Source organism: Bos indicus, chromosome 7 (assembly GCF_029378745.1).
Source record: "Bos indicus isolate NIAB-ARS_2022 breed Sahiwal x Tharparkar chromosome 7, NIAB-ARS_B.indTharparkar_mat_pri_1.0, whole genome shotgun sequence".
Classification (NCBI taxonomy): domain Eukaryota; kingdom Metazoa; phylum Chordata; class Mammalia; order Artiodactyla; family Bovidae; genus Bos; species Bos indicus.
Genome location: NC_091766.1, coordinates 51,079,424 through 51,097,622, shown reverse-complemented (window position 1 = coordinate 51,097,622; position 18,199 = coordinate 51,079,424). Strand labels below are relative to the sequence as shown.

The window sequence follows — 18,199 nt, the reverse complement described above, 5'->3', positions numbered from 1 at the left end:
GCAGAGCCTCAGGGCCTGTGCTCGGGCCTGGGCCGCCTCTCAACAAGGCTAGTCTTACTTCTGTTTGGAAGGGTTCATCCTAGGGAAAGACCCCACCACTCTAGTGGCCTCACACTCACAGGGCAGTCCCAACACCCTGGTGCTGGCTCCAAGCCCACCGGCGCCTCCCAGTTTCCCTGGATACCTTTCACCAAAAGCAGCCTTCCTCTCCTCACCCGCCAAACCAATTTCCTCATTGTTTATACCAACCTAACTGAAAAGGCTTATGTGAGATGTGAAGGAAAGGCGTCTGTCAAGTTTCAAGACTGGATGAGAGCAGTTGCTGCTAAGTCGTTTGTCCGACTCTGTGCGACCCCATAGACGGCAGCCCACCAGGCTCCATCGTCCCTGGGATTCTCCAGGCAAGAACACTGGAGTGGGTTGCCATTTCCTTCTCCAATGCATGAAAATGAAAAGTGAAAGTGAAGCTGCTCAGTCATGTCCGACCCTCAGCGAGTCCATGGACTGCAGCCCACCAGGCTCCTCCGTCCATAGGATTTTCCAGGCAAGAGTACTGGAGTGGGGTGCCATTGCCTTCTCCGGGATGAGAGCAGTATTAGAGCCGAAAACCCTGGCTGCATCTGGAGGGCGGGGGAGGCTGACGAAGCAGTGCAGCAGAGTTGTTTGGGGGCAGGAAGGACTTCAAACCCCCGCCACATGCCCCTGGCCAGCTGAGCAGACTGGACCCACAAAGAGCAGCCGCCTTTTATACTCCATTACCCCTGCGTGCTGGGCGGGCCAAGGCTTTTGAAAAAGCAAAAGTGTTTTGCATTAAGCACTTGAACAAAACAGACTGTGTCTCTAAATCCAAAAAGAATTAAAAGCCCAAGGCCATCTTTAGGAGCCTGTGGTTCTCCAGTGTCCTTGTGACCAGGCTGTCTTCATGTGATGCCAGGTCCCAGACCTTGGGCTGTCACTAGGGAATGGGGGACAGGGCATGGGGCTTCATTTAAGCGCAGGCCTACCGGAGCAGATCTGTCGAGTTAAAGCCTGAGGTCACAAACCTGGGGACTCAGAATCAAAACTGGTGCCAAGAGCCCACTCACTAAAGACTAGTCCCATCTGCTTTTGTGAAGAGTTGCAACTGAGGGTCCCAGAAAGAAGAGGTGAGCCTGCCTCTTCATTGCTGTTAACAATGTACGTTATTGTTATGAATATTATACATCTTATATTTAAACTATTATATATATTATTAATATTTTGAAGTATTTCAAGGGCATTTTCTAATGTAATGTAAATAAGCATGCAAATTAAGAATACAATTTGAAACCAGACAGACGTGGGTTCAATTCAAGGCTCAGGGAGTTACTCTCTGACTTTAGGGCAGTTAAATTCATCTCTCTGAACCTGTGTCTGCATCTCTGAAATAGGAAACCACCAGCACAGGACTGCTATATGGATTAAATAAGATAATATACACAAAACACCTGAACAAGATCTAATTAGAAACAGCAACATTTACTTAGTGCTTGGCACTAAATTACACAAGGCATTTAACAACTATTGGAGCAAGAGGTGAGATTCCAAGGGAAAGTGAAAGACAAAGTTAAAAAAAAAAAAAAAAAAACAGAAAAAAACTTTTATTCATTCATGGGAGGCCAAATGATACATGGAAGCATGTCAGGCCTTGGGTCAGATCCCCGGGGAACCATGGTCAAGCCATCACAGCCTAAGAGTCAGGTTCCCTGACTGTAAGGTCTGGGATAACTTACCCAGAAGGACTATAAAAAGAATCAAAGCCATGTCCATAGAGCTTCCAGCCCAGCATGGGGTACCTCACTAGGTGCTTAGTAGTCACAGAGGAGCACAGCTTTGGGGTTAAGACTGGTGGGTCTGAATCTCAGCCCTACAACCTCCTAGTTGTAGGACCATGAACAAGGTTCATGCTTTCTCTGCTTCAGTTCCTTCATCTATACCAGTGGTCCCCAGCTTTTAGGCACTGGGGACCAGTTTCATGGAAGACAATTATTTTTCATGGATGGGGCGAGGAGGATGGTTTTGGGACGATTCTCATATTCTCATAAGCAGTCCCCAACCCCGATCCCTTGCAGGTTCAGTTCACAGTAGGGCCTGAACTCTAATGCCACTGATCTGGCAGGAGGTGGAGCTCAGGGGGTAACGTGAACAGTGGGGAGCGGCTTTAAATACAGATGAAGCTTCACTCACTCACTCACTGCTCACCACCTGCCCTGGGGCCCAGTTCCTAACAGACCACAGACTGGCAGCAGTCTGGGGCCCGGGGCTTGGGGACCTCTGATCTGTATGATGGGGATGGTAAGAAACCTATTTCACAGGGTTGTTACAAGGACTAAAAGAGCTGACTCATAAAAATGCCTGATACACCATAACCACTTGATAACTATTCGTTCTTTTATTTAGCTTTTATTAATTATTCAACAATTAATAATTAATATTAAATGTTTAAAAACTTAGACCACTGGCCTCAAACTCTTCTTGTCCTGCTAGTTTTAATCTAGGAATTGCTTCCAGACACCCAGATTCTCCAGGCCCACCTGCAGAGAGGCTCAGAAACAAAGCTTGTCTATCCAGTAAGAAGTCATGAGTGAATTCTTTAAAGCTCCAGGTTCCTGGAGGCTTTTTCCTGGGCTGGCCACCAAAAAAAAGTCATGAATTTTTTAGCTGCTGATAAAGCTTTTCCTCCACTGGGCTCAAAAGCCCAACTTACAGCTTTCATATGAAAGACTCTATAGAAGTGGTTCTCAAAGGCAAGTGATCTGAGCCCCTCAGGAACATCTGGTAACGTCTGGACAACACTGCTGGTTGTCATAACTGAGTGGATACTACTGGCGCATAGTAGGCAGAGGCCAGGGATGCTGCTAACCACACAGTGCACAGGGCAGCTCTGTGTTCCCCCCGCCAAAACCATCCAACCCAAATATCAAGGCGCCAAGGGTGAGACACCCTGCCCTACAGGGAATCTGCTTATACAGGTAAGTGGGGTGGAGGACGGGACCGGACACACAGTGGACTCTACACGACAGTGGCCGCCAGGTGCAGACGACACATGCATCTAAGCAAGAACTGCTGGGCAAATGAGAACACAAAAACGATTTGAGATAATGGGGTATCTGGACTATGAGTGGAAAAAAATTTTTTTCTATGAGAGTTGTTACTATATTCAGTGACCAGACCACTCAGTGGAAGCAAAAATGACCCAAAGCTGCATCTCTCAGTTCTGATAATTCACACACCCGTGACTCTGAATATCCTGCTCAGAGCCCAGACCAACAAATGAATTACACGAGGGAGGGGAAAGTGGTGTAAATGATCCTTTCTGCAAATTCAAGTTTAAAGTTTAACAACTTAACAAAGCTTACTCCAGAAACTCACTCTGTCCTCTCTCCTGTGTATGTTCAAACTCCTCTTCATCTTTAATCACTCAAGTACTCACCGGGGAATCAAGGGGTCAGTCAATTTATTCAAGGTCTCTGCAATCAGGACACTTTTGGACAGCGGTGGGGACCTTAATTCTCTAACTAGAACCAAGGCTGTAAAATTACAAACCTACAGCGCGCTATGAAGGGCAGAGAGCTGACCCAGGCTACGCTGGGGAGCGAGGGTGAGGTACCACTCAGCGTCACCGATGCGACGCAAGAGTGAGATGGGAAGGATTAATAAGAGTTACTCGCACTGAGTCAAGAGAGGTATGATTTTGCAAGCCATACAGAGGAAACACCATTTGCAAAAGCCATATGGGAGGAGAGGCCTAGGGAGGTTGAGGAAGTGGAAACAGAATCTGCTAGCAAGGCTAGAACATGAAGGACCTCTCAAGGCCTTTGGAAATGTTGGTCTTTATTCTAATAATAGGAAGGGAAAAGAAATGTTTAAACCCTTAACTTTTATAGGTTCTACTCTGGCACACTCAAGGGTTAGGTGAGGAACAGCTCTCCCCAAAACCTCTTTATCCTCAGGTAAATCAAAACTTCTGGCCTATCACACAGAAACCCAGGCCAGCAGCAAAGCCTCAAACTAAATGGAAAACAAGAGACCATGACCAAAAGTAAGGAGGAGCAGTTTTCTCTCCAAAGTAAGGATGAGCAAGCTGAAAGCCCAGTGGGCTGGCCCCCCCTGCATCAGGGAGAGGGGAGGTCTGCAGTGCTGAGAGAAATAGCTGGTGCCACAGCCCTTGTCAAGAGCCACAGATCCCCGGAGGACCCCACAAGCAGCCCACCCCCTCCTGGTTGAGGGGTGAGCGTGTTCAGGCTGGCCCAGACCACAGGCAGCTGTCCCTTTTGCCCCATTCCTGTGCCTTTGTCTGGACAGGCCCTGGGATTGATGCTTTCTGTAGCTCTTTCTAGAAACCCTACTCACTACCAGCTACTGTGCCAGCTCTGGGCACCTTACTGTCTCCATCTCATACCCCTTCTTTGCTCATCCTCTTCTTCCTCCTCCCTTTCTAGAGACCTTCCTCCTTGTGGTCACTGGGTCTGTCTCAGGTCACACATGGTGTTAGAATGACTGCTTGCCACTTACTAGCTCTGACCTTGGGCAAACTCTTCTTTAATAAGACCCACCTCATGGAGCTGTCCCCTAATTAAAAGCTGAAGGATATATAGTGTTCAGCACCAGGTCTGACCCACAGCAAAAACTCAGAGCCACTCCCAGGATTCTATACAGAGAAGATGAGAAGGGAGAGGAACCCAAGGTAACGTCACAAGGAGGGTGCTGCAGAGACACCTGTGCAGGCAGAGGACCCGGGAGGGGACAGCCTGCCAGCCAACACACCCTTGGAATCAAGTAGAGAACATGATGTACAAAAGGCCCTGCCTTCAAGCAACCTACGTTCCAGCAGGAGGACGAAGGCAGCCAAGGAACCCGCAAGCAATGTGCTGGGAAGGGAAAAGAGGCGGGCAAAGTGGGGAGAGAGTGCAGGCTAGGGTGTTACGTTTGATGCGGTGGGGAGAGGGAAGGTGGGTGGAAGGCCTCTCTGACCAGGTGACAGCTGAGCAAGAATCAAGAGAACACAGGCCGGGTGGATTTCGGAGCAAAGAGAAAGGCAGAGGGGAAGGGAACTGCAAATACCACAAATACCAAGGAGCACTGGAGCAGTGCACAGCGGCAGCCTGCCCATGGAGGGCCTGGCTGGTCACCTAAGGACTGGTTTTTACTCTGAGTGACAAGGGAAGCATCTAGAGGGTCTGGGGGAGAAAGCAGACAGCAGGGGCAAGAGGAGGAGGAGGGAGATCAGTTATAAGGCGGATGACGTGACTCTGGAGTTGAGGGTCCCATGGCTGCCTCAGGCTGGTGGGGATTCTGGCGGGGAGATCCGGAATGACTCTCAGTAACTGGGATCCCCACCTTTCCCCTGACAGCTTCCTGTCTTCAGCAGCCCCATCCACCCACAAGCAAAAATTCAGAAAAGTGGTGTGGGCCAAGGGAGGGTGCTGAGTCCTCCCTGCCTGTACACTGGACAGTATATGACTTTATGTTTTGCCTCAGTCCCGCGATCACAGTATGACAGATAAGGAAGCAGAAGCTCAGGGAACTGGAGAGACTCCACCTAGATTCCTGAGCCAGCGTGGCTTTTGGTGGCTCCACACAGAGTCCTTGCTGGGACATTGTGTCATCCGACACCTGGTGAAGAAGGTACTGTGCTGGGCTTTACCCTGGAAAGGCTTCCCGGGGCAATGAAAAATGCCTCATCAGAGTTTCTGATTAAAAAAAAAAAAAAGCATAAATGGCTCAAACAAGCCAGCTGTAATTTCTTAGCAGAGATTCTGGATCATTCAATTCTTTCCTTGTTTACCCCTGCGCTGAGTGAGAGAGCAGCGTCAGACATGAAGGCGGTGCGCAGGCAAAGCAGGCTGCGCCGCCAGCCTGCACCGACTGCGGACTGGGGACAGGCCGGCTGGTTGGCCAGTGATCCGGGTAGGGCTCTCCTCCTGCAAGCACTCACCTTTGCATCTTCAAATTACAAAGAGCAAAAACAGGCACATTTTACAGGCTCAGAAACCCCGTGCAAAGGCCAATCAGCCTTCTGAACTCCATGGAGACATCCTAGGGACTCTGCTGAAGCAGAATTTTTCATTTTACATCCATACATTGCCAAATGTCAGTCCTAACCCAGAAGAACATGAATAAAACCCCAGTATCTGGACCTACAACAGTTAAATAGCAAGGGAAGAGTCTCAAAGGGAAAGGGGACCAGAAATGGAACATGAATTCACAAACATCTTTCGAACTGATGTTATTTCCATCCATTCAGCAGACATTTACTGAGCATATACCACGAGTCAGCACTGTTCTAGGTTCTGTGGAAACAGAGGCTGAGAGAAAAAGATCACCTTCCTGAAGCTTACAAGGGGAAGCAGGCACACTCAAAAATCAGAGAGGTTAAGCCATCTACCCAGGTCCTAGCACTAAGGGGATTTGAATTTAGCTTTTATTACACTTGCCACCTGTCTACTAGGAAAGTGGTTATCCCTGTTATAACTACCAGCTTTCTGTGTTTCTTTCTGTGGCTAGGGGGTGAGGGGGAGGGAGGAAACAGGTGGGGAGACAGGGGAAGAAATAGGCTGAGAAGAAGGTACTTTCCTCGGATGGGTGTCTGAGGGCTGCTGTGGAATCAGTGCTGGATTGCAGCAGCATGCAGTAAAGAGGAAATGCATTTAGCTTGGATTCAGGACTTAGGTCCTTGTCAAAACACAAGCATCCCAGCAAGTCACTAAACCTCTCTGTATTTCAGTATCTCTAAGAAAGAGGGCCTAGAGCCAGACATCCTGGAATGTGAAGGCAAGTGGGCCTTAGGAAGCTTCACTACAAACAAAGCTAGTGGAGGTGATGGAATTCCAGTTGAGCTATTTCAAATCCTAAAAGATGCTGTGGAAGTGCTGCACTCAATACGTCAGCAAAGTTGGAAAACTTAGCAGTGGCCACAGGCCTGGAAAAGGTCTGTTTTCATTTCAATCCCAAAGGCAACCCCAAAGAATGTTCAAGCTACCGCACAATTGCACTCATCTCACATGCTAGTAAAGTAATGCTCAAAATTCTCCAAGCCAGGCTTCAGCAATACATGAACCGTGAACTTCCAGATGTTCAAGCTGGTTTTGGAAAAGGCAGAGGAACCAGAGATCAAATTGCCAACATCTGTTGGATCATTGAAAAAGCAAGAGAGTTCCAGAAAAACATCTATTTCTGTTTTACTGACTATGCCAAAGCCTTTGACTGTGTGGACCACCACAAACTGGAAAATTCTTCAAGAGATGGGAATACCACACCACCTGACCTGCCTCTTGAGAAACCTGTATCCAGGTCAGGAAGCAACAGTTAGAACTGGACATAGAACAACAGACTGGTTCCAAAAAGGAAAAGGAGTATGTCAAGGCTGTATTCCTGCTTCTTTAACTTATATGCAGAGTACATCATGCGAAATGCCAGGCTGGATGAAGCACAAGCTGGAATCAAGATTGCTGGGAGAAATACCAATAACCTCAGATATGCAGATGATACCACCCTTATGGCAGAAAGTGAAGAAGAACTAAAGAGCCTCTTGAAAGTGAAAGAGGAGAATAAGAAAGTTGGCTTAAAGCTCAACATTCAGAAAACTAAGATCATGGCATCCAGTCCCATCACTGCATGGCAAACAGACGGGGAAAGAATGGAAACAGTGGCTGACTTTATTTTGGAAGGCTCCAAAATCACTGCAGATGGTGACTGCAGCCATGAAATTAAAAGATGCTTACTCCTTGGAAGGAAAGTTATGACCAACCTAGACAGTATTAAAAAGCAGAGACATTACTTTGCCAACAAAGGCCTGTCTCGTCAAGGCTACAGTTTTTCCAGTAGTCATGTATGGGTATGAGAGTTGGACTATAAAGAAAGCTGAGCGCCAAATAACTGATGCTTTTGAACGGTTGGAGAAGACTCTTGAGAGTCCCTTGGACTGCAAAGAGATCCAACCAGTCCCTCCTAAAGGAGATCAGTCCTGGGTGTTTATTGGAGGGACTGATGTTGAAGCTGAAACTCCAATACTTTGGCCACCTGATGCGAAGAGCTGACTCATTTGAAAAGACCCTGATGCTGGGAAAGATTGAGGGCAGGAGAAGAAGGGGATGACAGAGGATGAGATGGTTGGATGGCATCACCGACTCAATGTACATGAGTTTGGGTAAACTCCGGGAGTTGGTGATAGACAGTTCTTCTGAACTGAAGAAAGAGGGCACAAGGAATGGTAAATGGCCGCATCCTACCTAACAAACAATTTAAGCCTTGTTCATAGCTGCTGCCTAGGACCCTTTGGTAAGGAGACTTCTGAAGCCACATTTGGGCTGAGCAGATAGAGCTGGAATTGGTGAGTGACGTCTCCCATGAGCTTGGGAGAGTGATCAGCTGGGCAACCCAACATTTTCGATGATTTGAGGTATCCGAGTGGGAGCCATTTCAATTTTGGTGACAGAATTTAAAAACCTCTGACTTCCTGACTTTCTAACCAATTCACAGAGTTTTCCTTAAAAAGACAGATGGCCTATTTTCTGACATAAGACTGGAGATGCTGCTGTGTTTAACTGCCACCTTAAATAGTTTTGTTACTATCGCATATGCCCAAGAACCTAGAAAGACTTTTATTATTTAGAATGCTTCACTGAACATGAGCTCACCCAGCACCAGGACTTGGGGGTGCAGTTTCCTAAGATCTTCCCACTCATTTTGTATGTGGCTTTGCCACCCACCCATCAAGAGTAAAGTCTACCCACTCCTCCCACCACCACACACACACACACACACTGAAGTTTTGCTGCATAGGCCTGTGCCTTCTCTGACTGAGAGAGTGTGATGGAAGTGACATGCTGAGACTTGTGAGTCCGGGCAGTGAAAAAGCCAGGCTGATCATTACTCTAAAGTTATATAAAGTTTGGGGAAATCTGGGTGAAAGGTACACAGAACTGCTTGTACTATTTCTGCAAAGCTTTTATAAAGTCTGGAATTTTTTCAAAATTAGAAGTTAAATGAAAAGTTTTTTGTTTCTTTTCTTTTTTTTTTAAGGGAGGCCTGGGAGTTGCTACTTTTGCACTCTGATGCCAGAGGAGCCCAGACCTCTTGAGGCTGTCACACTGTGCGGCCCCAGTCAGCCTCACTGAGAGGCCATGTGGAGGCAGCTGGAGGTGGAAAGGACACCAGATGCATTTGGGGTTTTTTGTTTGTTTCGTTTTTGCATTTGAAAGAACAATTTCTTGTTATAATGAAGCAGAAGTATAAGATTTCACTGAAACTGAAACAACTGACAGAATGCTACAAAACTTAAACTTTCATGGGAAACAAAAGGGTCAGATCAAGCCAGTAGCAGTGGAAAAGCCCAAGCCTGGACTGCATACAGATGGAGAGAGTAACTTCTCAGCCTGTGCATCACCTGACCCCTCCCAGCAGTGAGACAGCCACAGTCATGCTCCTATCCCCCTCTCCCTTCCAAAGAATCTGCCAAACCAAATAGCTTCTTCCTCTGTGATACAGGTGTAAGCCAAACCAAGAATATCCCTTTAGACAGCTATAAATATGAAAGCCAAGAAGGAAAGTGTGTAAATCCCATTCAAGGGTAGAAAGCACACAGACTCAGCCCAGCCCCCTCTAGGTCATCCTCTATGCTCCAGCCCCAGTGAGCAGAGACACATCTTTCTGGCCAAGTTCTGCCAAATTATAGAATCTTTAATGGCAAGATTTAGGGTAATTTACTACATAAAGATCTGTTTAGTCAAGGCTATGGTTTTTCCAGTGGTCATGTATGGATGTGAGAGTTGGACTGTGAAGAAAGCTGAGTGCCGAAGAATTGATGCTTTTGAACTGTGGTGTTGGAGAAGACTCTTGAGAGTCCCTTGGACTGCAAGGAGATCCAACCAGTCCACTCTAAAGGAGATCAGCCCTGGGTGTTCTTTGGAAGGAATGATACTAAAGCTGAAACTCCAGTTTCAGCTCATGCTGAAGAACTGACTCTTCATGCCACCTCATGCGAAGAGTTGACTCATTGGAAAATACCCTGATGCTGGGAGGGATTGGGGGCAGGAGGAAAAGGGGACAACAGAGGATGAGATGGCTGGATGGCATCACCGACTCGATGGATGTGAGTTTGAGTGAACTCTGGGAGATGGACAGGGAGGCCTGGCGTGCTGCGATTCATGGGGTCGCAAAGAGTCGCACACGACTGAGCGACTGAACTGAACTGAACTGAACTGAATGTGTATTACTGCAGGGAGATCCAACCAGTCCATCTTAAAGGAAATCAGTCCTGAATATCCATTGGAAGGACTGATGCTGAAGCTGAAACTCCAATACTTTGGCCACCTGGTGCGAAGAGCTGACTCACTGGAAAAGACCCTGATGCTGGGAAAGATTGAAGGCAGGAGGATAAGGGGACGACAGAGGATGAGACGGTTGGATGGCATCACTGACTCAATGGACATGAGTTTGAGTACGCTCCAGGAGTTGGTAATGGACAGGGAAGCCTGGTGTGCTGCAGTCCGTGGGGTCGCAAAGAGTCGGACGAGACTGAGCGACTAAAGTGACTGACTACATAGTAACAGACACCCAAAACATACGTCAAACTTCCACCTGAGGGAAAAAGCCTTAAATTCTGGTTTGGTAAGACCTGGCTTTCCAAATGGGTCTTTGAACCCAATCCTTGGGCTGATATAGCTCCTTGCCCAAGTGCTTTTGTTTCCTGAGTTGCTTTTTATAGAGCATCCCTACTCTTATTTCAATAAGAAATCTCCTTGCATATCTAAGAATACTATAAGATTCCTCTCCTCCCTTTCTTTTTCTAGCAAGGTTTTTGCTCCCTGTGTTGCCTCTGTTCCCTCAGTGACCCTTTTTCCTGTCTTATCATTTGGGGCCTTTACTCAGGTCTCTGAAGATCCTCTGTTGTTTGTTAATATTTAAGGCTGAGATTCTATTACTTGCAGTCTTATGAGTCTTGACTAACACAAATGGTGAAGTCTAAACTAAAACAGTAAGGGCAAGGTTGACTGCAGTCAGTCATTTAAGAGGTTCTTTACGGAATATGAAACCTAACTGAATTTGCTGAGAGGAAGTGCTTTGAAAGAAGTCTGTATGGAGTGCAGCTGAAGCACCTAGGAGTGGTAAGTCTACGGAAGGTGTGGGATTCAGGAGGGAAAGTTTCATGGAGATACTGATATTCTGTTTGATCTCTCTGTAGGGTTGGGCAGAATGAGAATGAGGAGCAGGGACTGAAGGGAGCAACATGGCTGGTTACAGGCCATCCTCAGTGGTGACAGCCTTAACTCCAAGCCAGGGTAGTTAATGGATGAGACATCTGATAGTCTAATAAGGGGGTGGGTATATTTTTCACATGGGAGGGATGTGAACTGTTAAAAGCCAAGACCGGAGCGTGGTGGACCAATTGCCAAGACAGCCACAGCTCCGCTCACCCTGGATTCCCATGCTGTTTCTCCTAGTGTGTGCCTGCTCAGTCGCATTCAAATCTGCAATCCTATGGACAGTAGCCCGCCAGGTTCCTCTGTCCATGGGATTCTCCAGGCAAGAATACTGGAGTGGGTTGCCATTTCCTCCTCCAGGGGATCTTCCTGACCCAGGGATTGAACCCCTGTCTCCTGCATCTCCCACACTGCAGATTCCTTATCACACTGAGCCACCTAGGAAGCCCCTGTTCCTCCTAGTGAGATGAAGTCTGTTTTACACCAATATTTGTAACAGCCAATTATTTATTATTCATAAGATTTCAAAAGCAAATATCCATCAACTAATGAAAGGATGAATAAAATATGGTATATCCATACAATATTATCTGGCAAAGGAATGGAGCACTGATATTTGCTACAACGTGGATGAACCTTGAAAACATTACACTCAGTAAAAGAAGCCAGTCATAAAAGACTACATATTACATGATTCAAAGTTCAGCACAGACAAATCTACAGAGACAGAAAATAAATTAACGGAGGAGGAGATTTAAGGCTATGGGGAGTAACTGCCAAAGGGTCTCTTTTCAGGGTGATGAAAATGTTCTGGAATTAGTGGTGATGGTCACACAACTCTGTGACTACACCAAAACCCACTGGACTGTACACTTGAAGTAGGATAGCTATATGCTATGCGAATTGTATCTAAACCAAACTGTTACCAAAAAAGCAGAAGTGGGAGAGACAGCATCTATTTCCCCTCCTGCTGAACCTGGCCAGCCTTTGTGCAACAGGATACAGGCCTCACTATTAAAAGCCTGGCAGCTGCTACTTTCAGACTCTTGAAGGACAGGGAGATGTGCAGAGAGAGGCCTCATGGAGGTAAACGAGGTCTTAGTCATGTGAGTGAGGTCGTCTTGGACATTTCAGCTCCAGCCAGGCTGACAGCTGAATTAAGTCATGCAAGTGACCCCAGGAGAGATCTCCTAAAGCCAACACACTGGACCATGAGAAATAATAAGTCACTGTTGTTTTAAGCCACTTAGTGTCAGAGTGATATGTTATACAATAGTAACTGAGCCTCATATTCCACCACAACATGGGACTAATGCCAGAGGGTCACTGTGACAATCATGTGAAGCTAATGCCAATGCAAGAGATATTAACTATTATTATTAAAAATCATCCCCAGAGATCCTTGACATATTGAGGGTGTGCTCCCCAGGGAAGCCTCATTCTCACAAACACCTGCTCCTTCCAATCACATGGTTCCCAAAAAGCTGGTTTGCTGAGGAAAACAAAGGCTTAAAAAAATATTATATCTGAGAAAATGAAATCTGAACTATAAACAGAGTACCAAAGAAGGGTCTGCTTAGATCAGCCATCTACCCACCTTCTTGTACATTCAACACATCTTTATTAAATCCTTACTAATTACTAAACATCAATTAAGAATAGCTAAGACCCCCTCCAGCTCAGCTGGTAAAGAATCTGCCTGCAATGCGGGAGATCTGGGTTCAATCCCTGGGTTGGGAAGATCCCCTGGAGAAGGGAAAGGCTACCCACCCCAATATTCTGGCCTGGAGAATCCCATGGACTATATAGTCCATGGGATCGCAAAGAGTTAGACACGACTGAGCGACTTTCACTTTCACTAAGACCTTAGAATAATTTCCACCTAGGTGGCTGTTAACAGAATGGACTACACACTAGAACTCCAGCCGAGAGATGGCATAGGCAGCAGTAGATACATCTAAAATCATCCTGCTAGAGGGAAAAAAACCCTTTAAATTTCTGCAGAGCGCTCAAATTCTCGTGCTTAGAATACAGGCCCCAAGAATGATTCTGACTGAGAATCCCAGAAGCAACAGAGAGAAATAAATAAAACGGGTTCCCTAAAGGTGCATCTCTTAGTGAGGGGGGTCAGGGGGTCCCATTCACAGAATCTGGATCCCCCAGAACCCAGGCTGAGAGAAGGACTTCACCATCTGGCATCGCCTGCCAAGTCTGGTGCAGAATGGGTGTAGGCAATTAACAATACCCAGGCTGATGTCAGTGAGAAATCCTGTAGAGAAGGATGCTCAACAGCTTTCAACTGCATTTATGAAATCATGACAAATTGATAACACTGAACTAAAAGAACCTTTTAATCCTAAGAACAATTAAGATCCTATTTTTTCCTCAAAAATGCTGACATAATATTAACACTTAAATGACACCAAAGTTAAGAAAGAGGGCCAAACCCATGAATATTTTCTGCATGAGGGGACAAGGTCCACCGAGCCCAGGAAGCACTTATTCTAGACAAGCTCTGGAACATTCCAACCCACTGAATGCTACTTATAATCAGTACAAACAATACAGGCCCGGAAATGTTTGCAAGGCCTGTACTGCCTGTATTATTTAGGCCAGAAGGGCTCTGGGTGAAAGACACAACCTAGGGAGGCGCTGGACTGAGTCTATTGTTTAATACAAATGCTGGGCTGACTTTTTTTTTATTGACATATATACTAAAGTGCACAGATATAAAGTTTGAGGCTTGTAAAATGTTTATACCCAGATTAAGATAAAAGCATACTCCTAATACCCAGAAGGTTCCCTGTGCCCTTCCCAGTCAATAACAAACCCCACCCTAGCCCCCCACTCCACTATTTTGATCTCCAGAACCACAGGTTAGTTTGGCTTAGTCTTGAACTGCACATAAACAGAATCATACATTGTGTGGTCTTTTCAGACTGCCTTCTTTCATTCATCACAGGGTTACCTTATTTTGAAACAGAAACCTAAAAACTGAGCTTTATTTTCAGGAAATCCCCCTCTGATGTCACAAACCTGGATGCCAACTATTCTGATTATACTGGTTGTACTTCCTGAACTCCTCCAAGCACATGCTGTAACACTTTAAAGCAGAAACAGAGCCTTGGATTATAAAAGTTTTTCTTCAAAATAAACTAAATCTTTTAAAGGTGTTCAAATCTATTCAACCTTAATATAGCCTCTGACTTAATACCATAAAAGTGTAATCTTTCCCATACTGAGCCCACAACTCCTCTTAAATCTATTTTTCTTCCTTGGTATCCACCCATTCTAAAGAACCCTCAAATTCTGAAATAGAAAGAACCTTCAATTCTGTTACTACTTTCGATTAGTGAGGAGTTAAACTATAAAATTGAACCTTAGGGGTTAAACTATTAAACCTTAGGGGTTAAACTATAAATTAACCTCAGAAAATCTCTGAGGCAGCTTAAGGTTCTAAAATTCAGATGAATGTGGCAGTTCAGAAAAGAGAGGAGAGGGACAACAGCAACAAGATACAGGTACAGAGTCCACAGTTAACCTGTCAGGATTCAGATCTGGGCTCTGCCATTTCTACATGGGGGGCCTTGTGCAAGTCATTACTCCACTCTGTGCCTCAATCACTTCCCTGGAAAATGGGAATAACCTTGTAAGACTGTTGCAAGGATTAAATGTGAATGTATATAAAGCTCTTAGGAAAGCACCCAGCACATAATAAGCACTCGGTAAGAATGAGCTATATTCAAAAGCTGGAAGCTCTAAGAGAGCAACTATTCTGCACAAGGTTATAGAACAGTCACAGCAGTCACCCGGACATACACAGTGCTTCTCAAGGTGTTTCCTTCCTAACCCTTCACAGACTGCTACTTTTTGTAAAATGCAGGATTACAGGCTTGAATGTCATAGCAATGTCAAACTATTTTCAAAGTTTTTAGATGTTTACTCTAAAAATGTTTGCACTTCCTGTATTTACCTCATGGCAGCCTGATAGCTGCTCACGGACTGGCCCTTGTCTCTGGAGTAAACTTTGAGAAGCACTGTTCTCGCACACAATAAGGACCACAAGCCTGCTGACAACTCAGCCAGCAGGTTACACAGAATTATGAAAACACATCAGCAAAGAAAACCAACCTCAACAGCAGGGGCAAGAGGATGACTTGAGGGTCAACAAGCTGAGAGATAAAATAATCCCAACAGGCTAAACTTGGAAAACAAAACTGGCTGCCAGAGCAAGAATCCAACTGCTAATTTGCCCCTATTCGCTGCTTGAGGAGGTGTCCTCAGAAAACATGCCGGCCAGGAAGTGATGTGAAGGAAGGAAGGGGTCAAGAGATGTGAAGAAGGAAGCAGAACTGAGTCAACGCTCCTGAGTTAGAAGCCAATCTATGCAGTCAGCAAGCTTTGGGAATGTCAACCACAGCACACAAAGGCCAGAGTTTCTCCTCTGCTAAAGAAAACATGCAAAGCAAACATCTCCCTTGGTGACGTGGGACTGCACACATTGCACCCAGGTACACACAGTCGTCCCTCAGTGTCTGTGGGGACTTACTTGTTCTAGGACCCACATGACACCAACACCTGTGGTGCCTCGAGTGCCTTATATAGAAATATTTATATGAAAGGTATTTGCATATAACCTACACATGTCCTTCTGTATGCTTTAAATCACTTATAAATTATTTATAACACCCAACACAATGTAAACGTTGTTTAAATAGTTGTAAATACAACAGGAATGTTATGGAAGTAGTTTCTAGAGTGCAGCAAACTCAAGTTCTGCTTTTTGGAAATTTCCAGCATTTCTTTCCCCAGACATTTTCAATCTGGTGGTTGGTGAACTCGTGGGTACGGAACCCACAGACACGGAGGGCCGACTGTACACCCACCCCATTCCCATCACAGTACCTGTGGTTTTAGGAGGCTCCTGAGGTCCGCCCTGCCAGCCGTACTGTGGGTATCCTTGGTAGGGGTACCCACCCTGAGGAGGTGGGTAGGGTCCCCCTGGAGGTCCTGGAGGGTAGAACCCAGGCCCCATCGGTTGCGATGGATAAGGGGGATACGGGGCCGTCGGACCGGGGCCCGGATACGGCGGAGGGTTCCCTTGGTTCATCAGGGACTGCAGAGTACACCTAGGAGACAAATGGTGAAAGTTATTTGTTTTTAACCTGACGAAATCATTAGGAAAAAACTGTAATCACGAGACACTTTACAAATTGCCTTAGAGATTTCCTAAACCTCTTGCACACTTTGAGCTCTGCCCATTTTGTTTTCTTCTCACTACTGGCATATATCTTAAGTATCTGATTGCTTTCTGTCTGCCTGCCTCACTAGACGACAGGCCGTGACAGCAGGAATCAGGCCAGGTGGCCACGCCAGCAGTGAGTGACCAGGGACGGGGTAAGGGCTGCTCCGCCCTGGGCGCTGGGTGGCCTGGTCACTCGCCCCAGACCCAGCTCTGAGCAGCTGAGCAGTGTGCTCGGTGGCACCGCGCAAAGGGTAGAGCTATTTACAGAGGATGCCAAGCGTCTTCTCTGACCATCCAGGCTCCCAGGACTCTGGAGGGCTCACCAGGAACCCCCACTGTCTTGTAGTTCCTGTTCTGGGTGCTTTCTTCTGTGAGGGAGGCCACTTCCTCCCAGCACCCAGAGCCTTTTATCCATTTTCTTGATTAGGCCTGAAGTCTGGAAGGGGTCAGCATCTCCTTTCTATCATCTCTGTAACCCCCGAAGTGCCTGATCAAGGACTTCCTGAGTAAAAGCATTACTGCAGAATGCAAAGTCCACACACGCTGGATGAATCGGATACTGCCCTCTTGCTGCCTGGTACTGTTACCCCTCTCCTGTGCTGATATGTAACGTTTTACCTAAGTTAATAAAGGAAAGAGTCTCTTGCTCAAAATTTAATAATTTCACCATTAATTCTTTATAACATGCAATCAACAAATTCATAAATGTCTCTATAAAAAGAAGAGAACAACTTCTTATAAAGTAATAAATTACTTTTCTTACTTATAAATAAAGTAAGCCTCCCTAAAAAATATGGATTAAAATAGTGGACTTTGCTGGCTGCCCACACAACAACCATATCCCCCTTCATAAGAAGTCAGATTTCCAGTTACGGATCCATTCTTTCCTCCTGCAGTTCGTGTGCTTCATAGGAAGCTCATTCCTTACCAGCTCCAGGGTAAACCCAGTCTAACCTAGCCAATCCAGGTGACCCTTTCCTCTTTTCCATCAAGACTGATTCAAGGAATTTAGGACTAAGCCAATCACAAATGGCAACCCTTGGCCACTCGGATTATTTCTAAAGTGGTTTGATCAGTTAAAATCTTAGGGCTCTTCAAACACGCTCCCAAACGTCCTTTTGCCTTAACATAGGCAAACACATAGTCCACCAAGGACATGGGCTACAAATTGCTGACAGCCAATCTTCAGCCCTGAGGGGGTCACTGGCCTTAAGATGAAGTAGGTACTTTAGAAAGGTACAGCAGGAAGAAGGAAAGAAATGGAATTCCAGATGACTTTATCAGTTCAGTCGCTCAGTCGTGTCTGACTCTTTGTGACCTCATGAATTGCAGCACGCCAGGCCTCCCTGTCCATCAACAACTCCAGGAGTTCACTCAAACTGATGTCCATCGAGTCGGTGATGCCATCCAGCCATCTCATCCTCTGTTGTCCCCTTTTCCTCTGGTCCCTAATCCCTCCCAGCATTAGGGTATTTTCCAATGAGTCAACTCTTTGCATGAGGTGGCTAAAGTACTGGAGTTTCAGTTTTAGCATCATTTCTTCCAAAGAACACCTAGGACTGATCTCCTTTAGATGGACTGGTTGGATCTCCTTGCAGTCCAAGGGACTCTCAAGAATCTTCTCCAACACCACAGTTCAAAAGCATCAATTCCTCGGCGCTTGCTTTCTTCACAGTCCAACTCTCACATCCATACATGACTACTGGAAAAACCATAGCCTTGACTAGACGGA

At 46.0% G+C, this 18,199-nt stretch overlaps 1 protein-coding gene across 4 annotated transcripts in view; it reads right to left on the bottom strand.

Moving 5' to 3' along the window:
• The window catches only part of CYSTM1 (cysteine rich transmembrane module containing 1), a 70,717-nt gene that overhangs the window by 28,773 nt on the left and 23,745 nt on the right, over positions 1–18,199 (bottom strand). For all 4 annotated transcript variants that reach the window (XR_011567708.1, XR_011567709.1, XM_070793690.1 and 1 more), the window contains exon 2: positions 16,128–16,351. Coding sequence is in view for 2 of the 4 variants with exons in the window: in XM_070793690.1 (XP_070649791.1) it covers positions 16,128–16,351 (224 nt within the window). In the remaining 2 variants the exon portion in view is untranslated. The remainder of the gene's footprint in view (positions 1–16,127; positions 16,352–18,199) is intronic.